The 17409-nt window shown below is 52.5% G+C and overlaps 1 protein-coding gene and 1 pseudogene across 2 annotated transcripts in view; one reads left to right on the top strand and one right to left on the bottom strand.

Annotated features, from left to right (window-relative positions):
• The window catches only part of cv-2 (crosveinless 2-secreting protein), a 209255-nt gene that overhangs the window by 140959 nt on the left and 50887 nt on the right, over nucleotides 1–17409 (top strand). For both annotated transcript variants that reach the window (XM_089579141.1, XM_089579142.1), the window contains 2 exons: nucleotides 8792–8877; nucleotides 15423–15522. In XM_089579141.1, the coding sequence (XP_089435267.1) occupies nucleotides 8792–8877; nucleotides 15423–15522 (186 nt within the window). The remainder of the gene's footprint in view (nucleotides 1–8791; nucleotides 8878–15422; nucleotides 15523–17409) is intronic.
• LOC149350174 (uncharacterized) lies at nucleotides 2334–4686 on the bottom strand (annotated as a pseudogene).

Here is a 17409-nt window from a genome sequence, read left to right on the forward strand (position 1 = left end):
GGGCAAGCATTTCTTCGACCACTTTCATATAATTTCTTGCAAAAAAATTCTCGGGTTTTTGAACTTCTGAACATGATTGTGTGCTTGCAAAAGCCAAGGAATTATATTTGTTATTAATATTTAAAACACGCAGTAAACAGTCTTGCAGACGTCGTGTCTAATTGAAAATAAAATAAAGCTGATGCGAATGCAGTTGATCAGCTGTCCAGTACATGTAGGACATCCATAGAATATATCAGTCTTGCTAATGTTACGCGTGTCCATGGTTAGAAGGTCCGCAGGCTATGATAGCGGCCGTTCAACGGTGCACAGCAGTCGTTTAGAGTTTGCCGAACAGTCGGCGCTTCAAGTACAAGGACAGATAATGCATACAGAAAGACGGGAATAGCTAGGAACGTGAACCTGGAACTTGGCACAAGCCCATAACTTGCATTGTGCGTGACTCTTTTGAGCCAGATAACGTATTCGGTGCACAAGTTGCGGACAGAATTTCGCGGGACTAGACGCAACCACGGGGCTTCCGTTTAGTCGTCCAACCCTTGTCCGCTGATACGAGGCAAAAGCTGGAAACGCTAAAATAAAAGAATGAAAAAAAATCCTCGGACCTCGCATGTCTACAAAGGAATACGTGACCGCTTTGTGCAGAGAACAAGTTCACGCCGCTGTAGCAATTTCCTGCTGCGGATTGCTCGGACAGAGCGGGGGACGCGCAAACTTCGTAGTACCTGCTTCGAGCTCAGTCGGCTTCTACTATCGGACAGGGAATTGCGTATTCTGCGGGGATCGCATAAAACTTGTTACTGACGTCGGCACCCAGACTACAAATGTTACAGCTCAGAATGCGTGAGAGCTCTTGTGCACTCCACATCCGGCTCCTTTACGACCGGAACTGCAACTCGCACTTTCAAAACGTGTCGACGTGTATTCGGGTTGCTCAGATCGCCATCTGTATATTCCCCCTTCACTAATCGAGAAACGTCTCGTAGCGTACGGGATATTTCTGCCTGTCAAATTACTTCTTTTCCGTTCGCTATCTCAATTTTTCCGCGCTTCACGCTGAAAAGTTTCAAACAACTCACGGCCGCTAAGTATGGCTGAAATCAAGGAGAAATGGGCATGTAATGCGAAGGGAAGACAACCGATGGTCTCAGTGGATTTCTAAGTAGGTCGTTAACGGTGATGAAAGCAGTTCGCGGGATGGTCACCAACGACATGGACGAAGCGATCGCCCCAGTCGGTTGTTCAGGACTGTTTCAGAAAAACGACCTCAACATTAACAGCGTGTGTGCAAGAGATGTGTAGGCGAGACAGAGCGAGCTACTGCGTGGCTTACTGAGGCGTACGCGATTCTGGTGGCCCGGGTAAACGCGATTAAGACGGGCTACATATTTGGCGGGCCTTGTATGAGGCCTGTCAGTATATAGAGTCTTAAGACAGCCACACCTTTGTCCAGAGCGCGCCGGTTGCAGGAAGACAACTTATTTATCTGCGCGTTTCGTAAGGGTGCCGCGGACAGGAGTTCCGCACGCGCCTGGGAGGAATTAATTCTTCACCCTTAACTATATAAGCTTCCACGAGACAGAGTGCGCTGTCAGGCTCTACATCGTATCTGCCTGCCGGCGTATTACGCTTGGGTAAACATCCTCCCACCGATTCCTGCCCACATCAATATCAAGTGCTTGACGCGGTCCTCGCTGGCCTCTCCGCGAAAGGCGATCGCGAGCCAAGAGGCTGTAATGGCTCATTAGTGTCAACGTAATACGAAGGCGTGGAAACCACTTGATTGAGCGGTAGCTGTGGCTTTCGAGTGAGACACTCTCGGTGCCAACGCGTCAAGTGCTGCGCGGCTGGGAGCAGCCACGCGCCGGGGCTGCGCAACGACAAAGGCACGTGATTGAACGGCGTCCGCGAGATTCAGTCATAGGCTACAGCCGGGCACCTCGTATAGGTGTCACATATATGTACACCTACTTGCGCAGAGCGGAGAACGACTGCTCGCATTCATTCGTTCATTCATTCATTGCGCTGGCTCAGTGGATATGGAGCTCGGCTGCTGAACCGAAAGACGCGGGTTCGATCCCGGCCACGGTGGTCGCATTTGGATAGAGGCGGAATTCTAGAGGCCCGTGTACTGTGCGATGTCAGTATACGTTAAAGAACACCAGTTGGTCGAAATTTGCGGAGCCCTTCACTACGGCGTCCCTCATAGCTTTAGTCGCTTAATATATATATATATATATATATATATATATATATATATATATATATATATATATATATATATATATATATATATATATATATATTGTAAAGACAGACACCGAGACGCGCTGAGCTGAGCGTCCGCTCGATTGCCTAGCCTTTCTTTTATCCCGCTTCCTCGTCTTCCTCCGCCTGCTTCATTCATCACGACTTCCGTCTTTGCTGTCTCGGCATCACACTCGGCCACGACTGCGGACGCCCTGTTGATTGTAGGCCGCGTCGCACCCAGACCTCGTTGTCGTACACGCGGCCACTCGTCTCGCCCCGCTTCAGCAGCCGCTCCTTCATGGTCTCGTCCTTCACTTCGACGTAGAGCAGGTTGGTGCACTTGCACACCTCACCCTCGAAGCGGTCACCCTGCTCGGTGTTCCTGGGGTAACCGTCAATCAGGAACCTTTGGCTGTCGCCACGCTCTTCCTCATTGCTCCTTTCAGCAGCTGCAAGACCGTGACCAGTGGGACGAGCTCACCCTTCGTCATGATCCCGTTCATCTCCTTGCCCAGGTCGCTGCCGGACTGCACCTCCGCCCGCTGCAGGTCACTGGAAGAGATGTGCGTGAAGCCGTAGTTGGCCGCTATCTACTCGCATTGGGTACCCTTGCCGCAGCCGGGGCCGCCGAAGACAAACACGACGGGGAGCTTGAGTTTTAGAGGCCCGTCCATTGGCGTCGAAGTAGGGGGAGGAACAGGGGAGCAGGCCTGGCTGGAGGCGGAACTTCCTCAGCCTTCTCATCTGGTTCTTTTCTCCTCCACTTTCTTTTGTTCTTCTTTCTCTTCTTTCTCTTCTTTCTTCTCTTCCCTTTTCCTCTTGGCCTTTCTGATCATGAACAGGCCGTCCATATCATCGGCATCCCTGACATAGGCGCCGCGAAGTCGTCCGCTGGTGGATCGGCGTGGAGGGCCGCGGCAGACCAGGACAGTACCCGGACAGTTGCAGGCTCTCGACCGTGTCCCTGCGAGGTCGTCATGCAAGGTGGTGTGTTCGAAGCTGCGTCGACGCATCAAGGGCGACGCCGGTGGTGGACTATCTTCTCGATTCTCATCTAGCTGCCTGCCCTGATGCAGCCTCTCTCTAACGGGAGGGGACGTGGGAGTATCCAATCCTCGTTCGATTTGGAACATTAGGAGGCGCGATACTGATGGCCCGCTGCCGACCCTGGAACCCGGAGAAGGCGGCAGCCGCGAGCGGCCTACTGGTAGCCTGCGTCCGGAGCGGGACCTGGAAGTTGCTGGCTGCCGAGCAGGTGGCACTGGAGGGGTCCGCTTTCCGCTGAGGGCCTCGTAACCCTCGTCGATGCGGTCCTCTTCGCGGAAGTCCACGCTGGAAACAGGCTGGCGCCGGATTTTGTTGTCTGGGAAAATTGGCTCATGAAACTGACGTCCCGGCAGCAGGGGACGCGGTTGTCCTGGAGTGGCCGTCATCCGTTGAGGCGGCAACCCAGGCGACCGCACTCCAGGCGGCATGCTACCCAGGCTATTACTGTTCGGACTTGAGCATCCGATGACGCTGCTGATAGCCACTGAGCCCGGAGCCGCCGTCACCGAGCTGGCGAAGCACGGGTGCCGTGGCGAAGGTGGCGTCATGAACCCAGCACTGCCTGCAGGAGGCGGCTGCGCCGCGGGCCGACCGAAGCGGTGTCCATCATGCGTCGATGCCGGAATGTTGGGATGCCTCATCGGTCCATGAGACGGTTCCCGAGACATCAGCGGGGACGGTGGCACTGCTGAGACGGAGCCCGCGCTCCCGATGGAATTGGGAGGAGCGCTGGTTGCATTTTGGCCGGGAACTGCCGACACCTCGGCGAGCGAGGCGGTCATCTGAGAGCGGTGCACCACGGAGGACGCGTATCCGCTCGTCGGCTGCGGTGACTGCGGTGGCGGACTGACGATTGTGTTGGAGCCGACCCGCAGGAGCTCGGATGCTTCCACCGCGGCAATGGGCGCCTCAGAGCCCAACGCCTGCTGCGGCCACGTGCGGCCCCTGCAGGCCTGAAGAAGGCGTACCTTATCTTGATTGTAAAGGGCGATGTCTTCGTCTGGAGCCTGGCGCCGCGCTCTCATCGTCGTGAGTTTGGCGTCGTGCGCAGTGGGCAGGGGTGTAAACGCGGCAAGAAGTGCAGAGGTCCAGGCCGGCCAAGTGGTGTAGCGGCGGCCTTCGTACTGGTGCCAGGCGCGGGCGGCACCGCGGAGATGGTCTTCCGCGACGGCGAGCGTGGTGGCTGGAGACCAGGCGAAACGCCGGGCAGCAGCGTCGACCACTTGAATCCACGCTTCAGCGTCGTCAGAAAATCCACGGTACTCCGGAATTTGTACCGTGGTTACTGGGTATCCAGGGGACAGTGATGCGCGGCCAAGCGCTGCAGTCAAAGAAGCAGATAACTCCCGGATGATGGAGAGGGCTTCGGGAAGAAGGGCCAAGGCCGAATCCGCCGAGGAGGCATGGACTATTATGATACATTCCAGCGGCTAAAAAGACACGGACGAAGGTAGACGAGACAGGACGAACGCCGGAAGTCCGGCGTTCGTCCTGTCTCGTCTACCTTCGTCCGTGTCTTTTTAGCCGCTGGAATGTATCATAATAGTACTACCAACCAACTAGCCCAACTTTCTACGCTTAAAGGCATGGACGCCGTTCTCGGGCGGAAGAGGGGTTCCAGGCGCCGAGGGAGCCGGCCGTGGGACTGCCCGGCCGCTTCGAAGGAGGAGCGACGGGACGTGGAGGTCCGGGCCGGGCTCGACGTTGGTCGACTGCGCCATTGTAAAGACAGACACCGAGACGCGCTGAGCTGAGCGTCCGCTCGATTGCCTATAGCCTTTCTTTTATCCCACTTCCTCGTCTTCCTCCGCCTGCTTCATTCATCACGACTTCCGTCTTCGCTGTCTCGGCATCACAATATATATATATATATATATATATATATATATATATATATATATATATATATATATATATATATATATATATATATATATATATATATATATATATATATATATATATATATACCGTAGTGAAGGGCTCCGCAAATTTCGACCAACTGGTGTTCTTTAACGTATACTGACATCGCATGTGGTGCGCTCTAATGCTTGAGCTTGGCTTGGCATCTGAACGAAACTCGCACAAAGTACCACCCGGTTAGCGTCGCAGGGGCGCGGCGTCGCACAATTCAGCAGAGGGAGAACCTGCTAACGCACCGCGATGCGACGCACTTATCCTTGTCTAGTTTATTCGCCGATATCTGGGTTAACGACGTGGGCTGTTCGAGACTTGAGCGGTATGCGCGTGCGCAAGAGGGACGCGTGTTTAGTCGGTCCGCGCCCTGCAGCGACACGCGCGCGCGGAGGGAGCGGCTCGTTTTGTGCGCGCGCGCGCTTTCTCCGCGGCCCAACGGTACCTGGGACGGGCCAGCGTGCGAGGTGGCCCGCGTCGTCGTCGTCGTCACTGGGCACGGGACCAGCTGCGGAGAGTCGCTTGTAAACATCCTCAACTGGCGCCAGTTTCCAATTAAACGGTCGGCCCGGACGGCAGAGCGCCGACCCATGCGCGGCACACGCGCAGACACGCGGGGCGATTATTGGTTGCGCAAGCTCGGCAGAGCGCGCTTCATTAGGGGCGGGCAGGAAATCCTGCGCGGCTCTGGGCGTGCGCCGACGCCGCAAAGCGCGCGTCCTTCTGTCGCGCGACTCTTGCGGCATCGGCGGCGGGCCGCGCGCAAACCCCGCGGCGGCGCGCGCGCCGCCTGCGGCCGTCTTCCTTCGCCCGCCTTGCGAGGCGGGCGCACAATGCGCCGGACTGTGTTGCTACTGGGGCGCGCACTGCTCGCGCCTCATTGCGCGCTGCGCCGCGCACACGCGCCGGCGTCGCGTCTCGACACGCTGCGCTTCGCTGGTCAGTGGAGTACGACGTCAAGCGCTCGTGGCACTCTGCGCGGTTCTGTAATGGACTGCGCGTACAGCGTGTGCCAGCCTGCATTTCCAGGTCTCCCCTGAGGCTGCTGGTAAACGCGCTAAGTGAAAGTAGGACGCGGCGACATGGCGGCGAGGCCAGTTCTTCGCGAAGTTTCTCCGTCTCTCTATTTCTGCTTTTTTTATGTAACAACAGACGTCAATCAATAGTCCTTGCCATCACGGCAAACAACATACTTTGTGGAAACGAACTGGCACTGTTGCATGGTCGACCACGCGATTATCTGCGTTTGCAAGAATGCGACTAAATCACATCGCGTCGACATTCAAACATATCAGATCATTGCAAATGGGATATTAAAATGGCGATGAATGCGCGTCGCAATAATGCGCCAAATGGGAGTAGATGGGGAAGGGAAAGAAGTCGACTCACACGGAACGTTCAGAACGCTGGCGCATGGCACCCAGGGAGAGGAAAGAGAGGGACTGTGGTGCAGTTGGCGCGAGTGCTCATCCCGCTCGTCTTCGAAAGGCGACACGAGGCGCCGCCACCTACACGCGAGAGGTGATGGGCTACTTGTTTGTGGTGCCGCATCGTATTACCGGTGCTCGCTCTCGAAGCGGCCAGGTTTCAAGGGGATCATCGAAGTAGTTTCGTTGCTTGCCCTACCGAGCCACGTCGCGGTCCTCGGAATATGAGGAGCTCGCACGTTTTGTAGGGAAGCCTTCAGTGCCGGTAGTAGTTTTCCTGGCGCTAGGTTGTGAAAGGAACTCGGTCTTGTGGCCGGAAGGGAGGAAGACCTCTCCATGTGGCTGACGGACAGCAATAAGAACCGCAGCCTACCCAGGTTCTTGCACGAGAATTGCATCTACGGGAATGGAGCACAACATATACCATATGGAAAGGCCTAGAATTGAAAAAGAATACAGCATGAGCAGATGGGAGAAGTGGAGTTCTGTGGGAAGTCACTGACTGCGCAGTGCGAAAACTGGAGAGTGCGGCAGGCAGGGCGCCATTGTGTCGGATTTCGCGGGAAGGTATTTTAAGGCGAAAGCCTTTAATGTCTCATCGTTGTAAGCAGCAGTTGTCGACAGAGAATGTCACGCTTTTCAGTTGGTCGAAACGGTCGTGACGTCACAGTGCACTAATTTCAAACGGGGCCAATTGTACTTTGGCTAGTAACCATGCAACCAATTGAAGGGACCATATAGTGATGCTCCAAGTAAGTGGGACTGAGCTTTGTTCATTGCTTAATTACCCAATTAGCCTAATTAACTTCTCTAGTCAGGCCATATAAATAAATAAAAGTTAGTAAGAAATTGGTCGAGCTCGGGAATCGAACCCCGGTCTTCGGAGTGCGAGACGAGCATGCTATCCACTCCGCCATGCCAGCTCGATGGTTTGGAATGAACAAAGGCACGTCTAGTGAATACGGTGTCTTCGCTCACTGCCATCCTCCTCCCTTCCCTTCCGGCGAGGTTTAGGTGTCCACCGAGATATGAGAGAGAAATACATTTCCTTTCCTCAAAAACCAATTTACCGACGAGCGAGGCGTAGAACCGAATGGGCGATGGCGTTCTATGGACTCCCTGGCAGCGTTGCAAGACGCTCTCGCGTTCCACTCTTAGAGGCGAAGCTTAACATCTTAACCACACATCAGTGACCACACTTTAGGTAAAAAAGTGCCCCCCCCCCCCCCCCCCCCCCTGAATTTTGACGGGTGTCCACCGAGATATGTGAGACAGTTACTGCGTAATTTTCTTTCCTCAAATACAATTTTCATTTTCTTCATTACGGGCCATCTTCGTCTTTCTTCTTTCACTCCCACTTCCTCCGTTCCTCTACGGTGCGGTTCAGGTGTCCACCGAGATGACAGAGATTTACTGCGCCATTTCCTTTCCTCAAAAACCGTTGCGTTGAAACGGCAAGGCATTGCGCCGAACGGGTGGTGGCGTTCCGTGGACTCCCTGGCAGCGCTACAACACGCTGTCGCGTTCCACTCCTAAAGGCGAAGCTTAAGCTTAAGCTTAATTAGCAGTTAATTAGTATTCAGGCATTAATCAGTAATTAACCATTAATTAGTGATTTGTCATCACTTAGTAATTAGTGCTCAATTACATGTGACGCCACCAGTGCCACAGAAGCACCGAAAGTGGTGCGGAAAACGCTTTCGCCTCTTCGCACTTTAGACAGTCAAAGTGCCCCCTGAATTTTTTTTTATTCGTTGATGTTTTCGCCGTTTAGAGCTTTGACGTGCATATTTTAACTGACACAACCCATTGGACATTTCAGTCTAACCCAAGCAGGAAGGGTAACACAAAGAAGGAAAACATGTTCGGACGTATAATCGGTATATAACCGCTATTTAAACAAGCATTTGTTTGCGGCAAAAAGAAATGCTGCACCTATTAGCATACACAGTGGTGTAGGGAATAATAGGGAACGTTAAAATAAGCGAGATAAATGCGGTGAAAAGAACAGATACAAAATCGGCTTAAAGATATCACAAAGCGCTTTGTCAAATCCGTAAGTCAATGTGATTTTGCTGAATGGAAATGGCGCATTAGGGTTCGGGGAACCTGCTATGACGCCGTACGTCTCATGCTGTCGCTTACACCTGCAGGTTGCATGGTGAACGGCAGGCAGTATGCCGAAGGGGACACCGTGCCTTCGGACGAGCGGGACCCGTGCGTTGTCTGCCTGTGCAAGGTACGTGCACTATTTCCTCAAAGATGTCTCTCAACTCTGTGCCATAACCAGAAGGCGCAGCTATGCCGCGTCGTCCCAGCTCTGGCGCTGAGATGACTTCCCGCGAAAAGCAGTGCTGACTCGAAGTTTGTAACGTGTGAAAGAACACATTGCCGGTTCTGTAGATATAAATTAATGCACCGAACTTAAATTCCCATTAGTTCCGGTTGCCGTTCGCGATGCTGATTTGGTTCCGTTTGTTTCTTTGTTTGTTTGTTTCTTTCTTTCCTTCTTTCTTTCCTTCTTTCTTTCTTTCTTTCTTTGCTTGCTTGCTTGCTAGTTTGTTTGTTTGTTTGTTTGTTTGTTTGTTTGCTTGCTTGTTGCGCCCTGCTGAGTAAAAAAATCAACGAGGAAAAACATCACTCATCCTGGTGTTTTCCCTCCCGGTAATTACTTCTTAACCATACTTTTTCTTTATCCTTTATTTTTCTTTGTCATTTCGCGTCAGTAGGAAATCATTCGACGCACCGTTTCACGCTTTCGCGCTTCTGAATGGAGCACGTAGAGCTGGGAGAGACGCCAGCAGCGCTGGATTCAGGCCCGACTGGACACTCCTTGGCTGGGTTTCTTTTTTTTTTTTCCACCCCGCGATCAGCGTCGCTTTCTCTGCTACGTAAAGGGGGGAGGTTGCAGAGGGCGCGCGACGCACGTCGTCATCGCACGCACACACACACACACACACACACACACACACACACACACACACACACACACACACACACACACACACACACACACACACACACACACACACACACACACACACACACACACACACACACACACACAAACACACACACACACACACACACGCACGCACGCGCACACACACACACACACACACACAACACACACACACAACACACACACACACACAAAATAAAGGACGAATTTCTCTTCGTTTTTCTTTCATTTTTTTTTCTTTCGCTGCATTCGCCTGGAAAAAAGAGAGTTGTTGGAAGGCGCTGGTTTCAAAGATAAATAACGAAAAGAGGAGCTGAGAGAGGAGGGGGGTCCCGGGAGAAGCGACCGCAGCGCCGCCGCGCTGAGCGTGCGCCAGGTCGGACGCACATCGTGTCGGACGCCTGCCAGCGCCCACAATTAGCCACTCGCGGGACGTCTCCGGATGATATAATTGTCGGCGACTTCGGAGCTCAATTTACATTTAATGGCAGTTGCTTCTCAGAATGTGTTAATGTGATCGTTTCGCACCCTGGAGACTCCTGTCGCGAGAAGCAAATAAAAGTATCAAAGCGAAGCAGAACAGGCGAGGCAGCGTACACATGCACCTTCTCATAGCTGTCGCGAAGGAGAGGCCCTCTCGTGGTATTTAATTAGCTACTCACTCAAGCGAACAGCGACCTCCCTCCCCCAGGACACGAAGCGTCGGTGTCAGATGTGACCGATATGTTTCGGCGGTAGCCGCGGAACCTAAACTCGCGCTGTGGGTCACCGCGATGTTCCCGCTATCCAAGCGGACAGCTGGAAACGCAGTCTGTCGTTGTCGCCGTCGTCTTTATCCCAAGCCTGGATAGGATATCCGAAAGGAAAGGAAAGGCGCGCTGCGAGGACTCGATGGGACGAGAAGGGAGTGACAGAAGAAATGCATGTCGTAGTGGAGGGCTCCCGAATAACCTCGACCGCGTGGGGATCTGTAAGGTGCACTAACGTCACACAACACACGGGCGCCTTTAGCGTTTCGAAACTCGGCCGCCGTCGTTGCAATGAGGAGGAGGGTTATAAAACAGAGGAAAGGAACGGCATTTCTCGTAACGGGTGAAGCCAGCCGCGTTCCTCTGGTCAGTCACGGTTTCGGTTTGCGACAGCGGAGCGTCCCGCGCAGGCTGCAGTGCAGCATTTTCTCACCAGAGGAGGTCGTTCACTGCGACAAAAAGGTGGACGACGGGTAGGAGCTCGCCATTCACATGCGTGTAGACATGGCCTTCTGTGCCGAAATACTTTTCTTGACCGCGCTGCTTTGCGGTTACGGTGAAGGCCTGTTTTATTTTAACGTTTGCATCTATGTTAGCGCCGCCTGTGCGCGTTCGACACTGCTGCGCTATTAACGTAACACATAATAATAGCGCTCCGGTAACGACTTCTATTACGTAATGATAAAGCTGCCAGGGCACTCGTACTAATGGAACAGTTTTCCTAATCGATGTTGCCGCTTTGGCTCATCTGCCTTCTGCAGCACAGCTGGCACTCAAAGATTAATTGCTACTCATGTTTCGGTTTATTATGCACTGCCTTCGCATGCATGCAAGGGCGGTGAGTGTCCATTTATGCAGTGGCGCTTGCTCATTCGCGTTATTTTCTTTTCGTGCTATGATCGCACCCTGAGATTCGGCATGCTGCGATGGTGCCGTCACGTGCTCTGAGCGCAATCATCCAGCTTACTGTTTCTAAGAGGCGCACCAGCTGCACTGAGCGAATAACTCAATGTGGCGCCAAGATTTGTCACTGGTGTCTCCACGGCCTCCGTCATTGGCTCATGCACCGCAACCTTGTAGTTTCACAGCGTTAGCTGTTTATATAGCAGACCCTCCTGGAGCGGGATGCGTCTGACTGGTATTTTCGTAGTGAACTGGGTTCATGTGTTCGGCGGCAATAGTGATGCAGCACCGCTTGGTTGACATATTGCAGATTCGAGACCCGTTCTAAAATGTGGACAAACTTCATGCGAAGAGCGAATCTTCAAAAAAGGGCTGCTAACCGATATCGTCACTCTATTTAAACGTCCCTACTATCTCGAGAAGGGGACCGAACGTGTCGCTAAGGCTGAAGAAGAAAATCGAACGAACGCGCCCTAAACACCTGACCAAGACCGATTCGAAGACTGCGACCAGCTGCATTGATGACCCGTTCTAAAATGTGGACAAACCTCATGCGAACAGCGAATCTTCAAAAAAGTGCTCGGAGGTATCGCTATAGGGGACATCCTACGTGTCATGGGGTCGCCATTTGTTTTTGCTTTTTCATGTGCCACTGAGATGAAAGCTTCTTATCAGGGGTCATGCACAGTCGCGAGCCAGCGACCGGAAAATGTGAAAAGGAAGCGGCGCTGAAAGCCGCCTTCGGAATAGGAACGCCCGGTGGCTTCGCGGGCAATTCATGGGCCGGAAAACAAAACCCGCGGTAGAGAGCGCTTCTCGCGCTCTGGCGGCGATGACACAAAGCGACGTGTTTTCCACGGTCGAAGCAATCATCTCATACCGGCTCAACATACAGCGTTCGGGCGTTCCAACTTTTCCGAGCATGGGTCGCCAATGCCAGCAACATTTCTGTCCCCGATAGTTATACGTTCGGCACTCAGGGAGGAAAAGCCAAGCCTTGAGCGCTACTGCCGCCGGTGCGGCCACGTCTGTCTTGATTTTAAACTTCCGCCGTGGAACCTAAGGCGCCGCTTCTAATGAAACGAGTCGTTAGCGGCCAACGGTATAGCGTCACAACAAGGCGCTTAATGCTTCATAAAGCGAGCCGCGAAAGAGCGCGCTGCACCGAATTCGCCCCGCAGGTGCTGTGTCGCCCGAGACCAACGCGATTCGTTGCGTTCGCGGGCGCAAGCGACTTCGCACGCTCGCAGTTTTCGGTTCCCGTGCGCACACGCGCGAGCTCGATATTGGGCGCCTTCGCGCGCGCGATCTGCGGGAACCGCCTCGTCAGGGGACATTTATCACGGAGGATCGCGACTGTTGGAATAGATCCAAGCTGGCAAGGACACTCTGTTTCTGGAACCCGCAGATTTGCGCGGGTGCACGGAATACACGGCGGGCAATTGACGCCCGCCGGCTCGTCAGCCCGCGCGTCTGTTCGCCCGGGCGCCGCGGGGGCTTGGCGTGGTTTGTTTGTGGGACCAGCCTTGTCTTTCTCCTTCTCCCCTTCTCTCTCATGCGACGCACTCGAGTTACGCACACACTGGCGTGTTGAGCTGGCTTATACAGAGCTGACCACAACAAGACGACGCAGGACGGCTTCTAAAGTGCATGCGCGCGAATGAAATTAAACGGGACGTTATCTCGGGTTCGGAACACGTTGGCCAGTGGAAGGTGTGCACGAGTGTGAACCCGTGGCACTGTGGTCGATGCCGCCGCTCATGAACACACACCACACCTAAACGCCGGTGCGATTAGACGGGAATGCGGTTAAAGCACGTGGAGCGTGCTACGTTCGCTCCTGTCTTCCCTAGCTGTCCATGTAGAGGGAACGAGGGCTGTGGTGTAAACTTAAATAATCAACGCTTTAACGGGTCCGTTCGAATTGCCTTCGGATGCAGCAAAAATGCAGCAACGACAGTTTAGAGCCATTTCGGTACGCATTATTAAAAGGCTCTAGGTGGTCGAAATTGGTCCAGAATCTTCTACATACGGCGCACCTCGAAGCGAAGCGATGTCGCTTTGTCACGTAGACGTCATTCCGTGTGTATGCGTATGTATACGTTCTTTATCGGAGCACATCACGAGGTATTTACATTGAGCGCGTTCGGGGTCTCCGGCTTCGTCTTCATGCAAATAGAAAAAGTGCATTCTCGTTGTGCGCGGTATACCGTCAAAGCTACTGTCATAATAGTTCTGACTCGTGTTGGCTTGTGTGGTCACGAATCGACTCACTTTTTCCGATGGACGCTCACATTAGCGTTTGGTGAATCGGTTCGTGTTGCGGTTTTAAGATCGCTTATGGGAAAACGGCTAACAACACTGATGAGGACTTGGTACTTGCGGCCTGTATCGGAGACAGCGTTGAACGCAGGGTAGCAGAAAAGCAAGATACCGATTCGAACTGAACCAGTGTCCTTTTATCTAGCACTGCACTCATTATCCCAGCGCAGCGCTGGCATGCTCGGTACCGATAACGACTGTTTTGTCCTGCCCGCCTCTCGAGGTAATCAATAACCGCTATAGCGTTTCGGAGTATGCGTTGCGGTCTTGCGTCTCGAGTGCTGCGCCATTGGTTATGTTAATGGCGTTCTATATTTATGACGGCGAACAAGGCTCGTTTCGAGTACGAAACTGGCTTAATTGATTTTTGATTGGGTTTCTGATTCCTTGCGCGCATACAGAGTGGTTGCGCTGTCGCCTAATGCCGAGAGCCGAATTTGTGTGGTTTTGTTTCAAAGCAGCAGCGGTTGTGCGAGAAACCACTCGGCTTTCGGTTACGTTTATCCACTTATTTATTTATCTATTTGTTAATTTTGATGCTTGCTAATGCAAATTGAATTATCATTTTGGCAATGTCAGCCCTGCAAAGGCAGCTGTGTAAACCACTTTTTTCTTTATGGTGTTACTTCAGGCACCTTGGATTGTGTCGCAATGCTTTGATCGCAATTTCACGCCGTCCACTGCATGCGCTCGCCATTTAAACCACAACCGCAGAGAAAAAAATACAATGAATAAAGCTCGTATCACTCCTGACAATTCTAACAGTTTGGCTTATTGCGCGCTACTTACAAACGAGGAGACAAAGAAAGAGACAGCATATACGAGGCGCGCCTTGTATGTCAGGACTCTTTGTCAGGCATCCTTTTGCCTTTTAGTCTGCGCCCTAGGCAACTGTACCATTGAGTTGTCTAAATAAACACTTTGACTTTGACTTTGACTTTGATGTACACTACGTGTCTGTTTCTTTATCTCACCGTCAGTAGTGTTGTGTAGTATCGCGCAGTAAACCAAGGTGCGGAACCAACTGGCCTCTGTTTCAGCGTTGCTTGCATTCTAACAGGAAGCGAAATGCAGTAGCTGATTGGATGAAAACGAAACATTAACAGGTTCAGTACTTGTTTAAGACCCCTGCAGGCGGCTAACCAGTCCGAAGCCACTTTTAGGAAGATTGTGCTATAGGCTGCAAACTTTTCAGAGCACACATAAAAGCGCTACACATACAGATGATCACAAACAGGACTGACTTGTCTCTGCCTGTGATCGCTTGTGTTACGCTTTTATATCTGTTTAGAATTATTGAACCAACCTTCCGAACAAAAAATTATGTTCAGAAAAAGATAGAGAAGCCATGAAAAAAAAAGGCCTCTACAATTATGATTTCGGATTAGTGCGTTTAACCGGCGCAGCTGTTCGTACTTTTGCGACTAAATGAAGGACTCCACCAGCACTTGTGCGAAGCGCGGGCGGATATGGCTGCTCGCTGCCGGTCACATCACGTGACGTGAGCCGCGGTGGTCACGTGATGTGTTACGCTGCCGCTCACGCCACGAGTGAGCCGCTAATAGCTTCGCTGTAAAAGAAAAAAACAACGAAATCATACTCTCGGCCTGCTCGCGATGAGTGGTGGTGCAGCGTTGGTATCGCACAAGAAGCGTAGGCTGCGCACTGTTCAAGCTTGAGGTGCACCCTTCTGCACTCTTGTTCCTTTTTTTTTGCGCTCAAGTTTTGCGCTACTCGTGCCCCAATAAACTTTTTCTTCCTACTCTGGCGTGCCTGCATCCTACACAGAGGGCCAGAACGAGGTCCTGCACGCTGCATATACGTGCACTGATTTCTTCTGCTTCGCAGGATGGGCGCGTGACGTGCACCAAAAAGTCGTGCCCAGTGCTGCCGTGCCCCCTGAACCGCATCGCCCAGACGCCCGGCACCTGCTGCCCCGAGTGCCGCAGTGAGTACAATACATACACGCGCGCAGCATACGCCGCACCACGCACGTGGAGAGGAGAGGTCGTGTCCTGCAGTATACACCCTCTGCTATGGTCCCAACGTCTGGGAGGAGCTGTCGCGCCCAGAGATCGCGCAAATATTTCTGCCGACATGTTGGTGATGGTAGATCCGACTGGACGACAAGGACAAAAGGCTTAATACTCACCAAGCGCGTTGTGAGCTGGCGGAGAGCTTGGCATTATACTATGTGAGAAGCAGGGAATGCTTCTAAGACGTGTAATGGCGTCCTTGTAAGGCTTGGGTTTCCTTAGGGTGAGGACAAGGGTATCTATTACCTCGAGGAGATTTGGAACGGTGACGCAGAACGAAACCTCTTGGGCTCTTTGCCTCTGGCAAAGGCCGCACGTCGTCTCGAAAAGCATGCGTGTCAGGACCGTGGTGACATGCATGCGTTTCTGAGGGAGTGTCGCTTTTATTATGACCTCGGTAAAAGCGAATCTCCCGATGAAACGCGTGGAGTATATGTGTGGACTTGTCCCCCCCACCCCCTTTCTTCCGACTAGCTCGCTCAGAGCACGCCCTGGGCGGAATTAGGTTCGTGCTCAAAGCTTTCTTTCGCCCCCTGTTGATTCCGGGACGAATGCAACGGCTTCGTGTTCTCAGCTGTGGAGCTCAGTGAATGACCGGGATACAGAGCTCTGAAATTTTATGAATGCATTTAGTCTGGACGCGCTGCGTAGTAATAGAAACATCGTTCCGATCAAAGTGTTCTTATGATTAGGCCTTTAGTTCAATTATACATAAAGGAGACCGCCGCGAGGAAGTACAGTATCGGGTTAGCATTGCTAACTGCCGTGCGTGCTCAGCAGGTTTGTAAATGTTGGCAACTTTTAACGCGTTAGCTTTAAAGGCCCCGTTCACCAGAAAATCAGGCGTCGGCGTTGTCGGCGTTGTGTGCGAAAAATGACGGGCATGGCTCTGGCAGGTGGTCCCCAGAGAGCAACCTAGGAGACAGCTGGAGCACCTATAGGTCACGTGAACTTGCGGCGTCACCACAACTGGCCCATCGGATAGTGGGCAGCTTGCCCGCCGTGGCAGGTGCCTGTTAAATTAATGATTGGTCGCTCGGGAAAAGTAACCTGAGCTGCACAAGCCCACTGCTGGGAGCACCTGCCATCGCAGGGCAGTGGCGCATCGCTTCACCGCTGCACCACTGCGCCAGGAGGGGTATGAGGACTCCCAGCGATATGTCAATGTAAAGTACGGAATTACCTTCTGCTATCGCTTCATACCCTTAAGGCGGCGCTTAAGTGTCCCCTTCAATTTTTTTGTACTTTTTTTTCGAGGGTACACGAGTGGTCTGTCTTCTAACTGAGGTTGTAGAAGCTGTTGTTAATGTTTTTTTTTGCATATATTTGCAAAGAGAAACGAATCTTAGGTGCTCACCATGCTAATTTCTCTCTATCGTGGCCTCCGGCGTGGTGATCTGCACAAGGATGCACTCTCTATGATGAGAAGGCAATGTGCTGAGCAATGCAGCTGTCAGGGAAGAGATTCGAGAAAGTTGTTTCTGAGCGCTGCAAAAGTAAGCGAGCTTGGTACTGTATTTGCTCTCATGGGCTAAACAGCCAAGGTTTTAACTCTACCGGGTACCACGAGGCTGGTGGTGAACAACAGCGCGAACTAGACGGGACACACAAGAGAAGGAAGACACCACACGGGCTGACTTGCAACTGACTCTCTGTGTTGCGAGTCAGCGCGTGTGCTGTCTTCCTTCTCTTGTAAGTCCCGTCTAGTTTGCGCTGCTTTTTGCCATCAATATTCTGCAAGTATAGCCCAAACTTCTGCTTTAACACGATATTGGTCGGTATGCTACTTTGCCCATTCC

The sequence above is a fragment of the Amblyomma mixtum genome, chromosome 3 (assembly GCF_055824585.1).
Source record: "Amblyomma mixtum isolate Tamu chromosome 3, ASM5582458v1, whole genome shotgun sequence".
Classification (NCBI taxonomy): Eukaryota; Metazoa; Arthropoda; class Arachnida; order Ixodida; family Ixodidae; genus Amblyomma; species Amblyomma mixtum.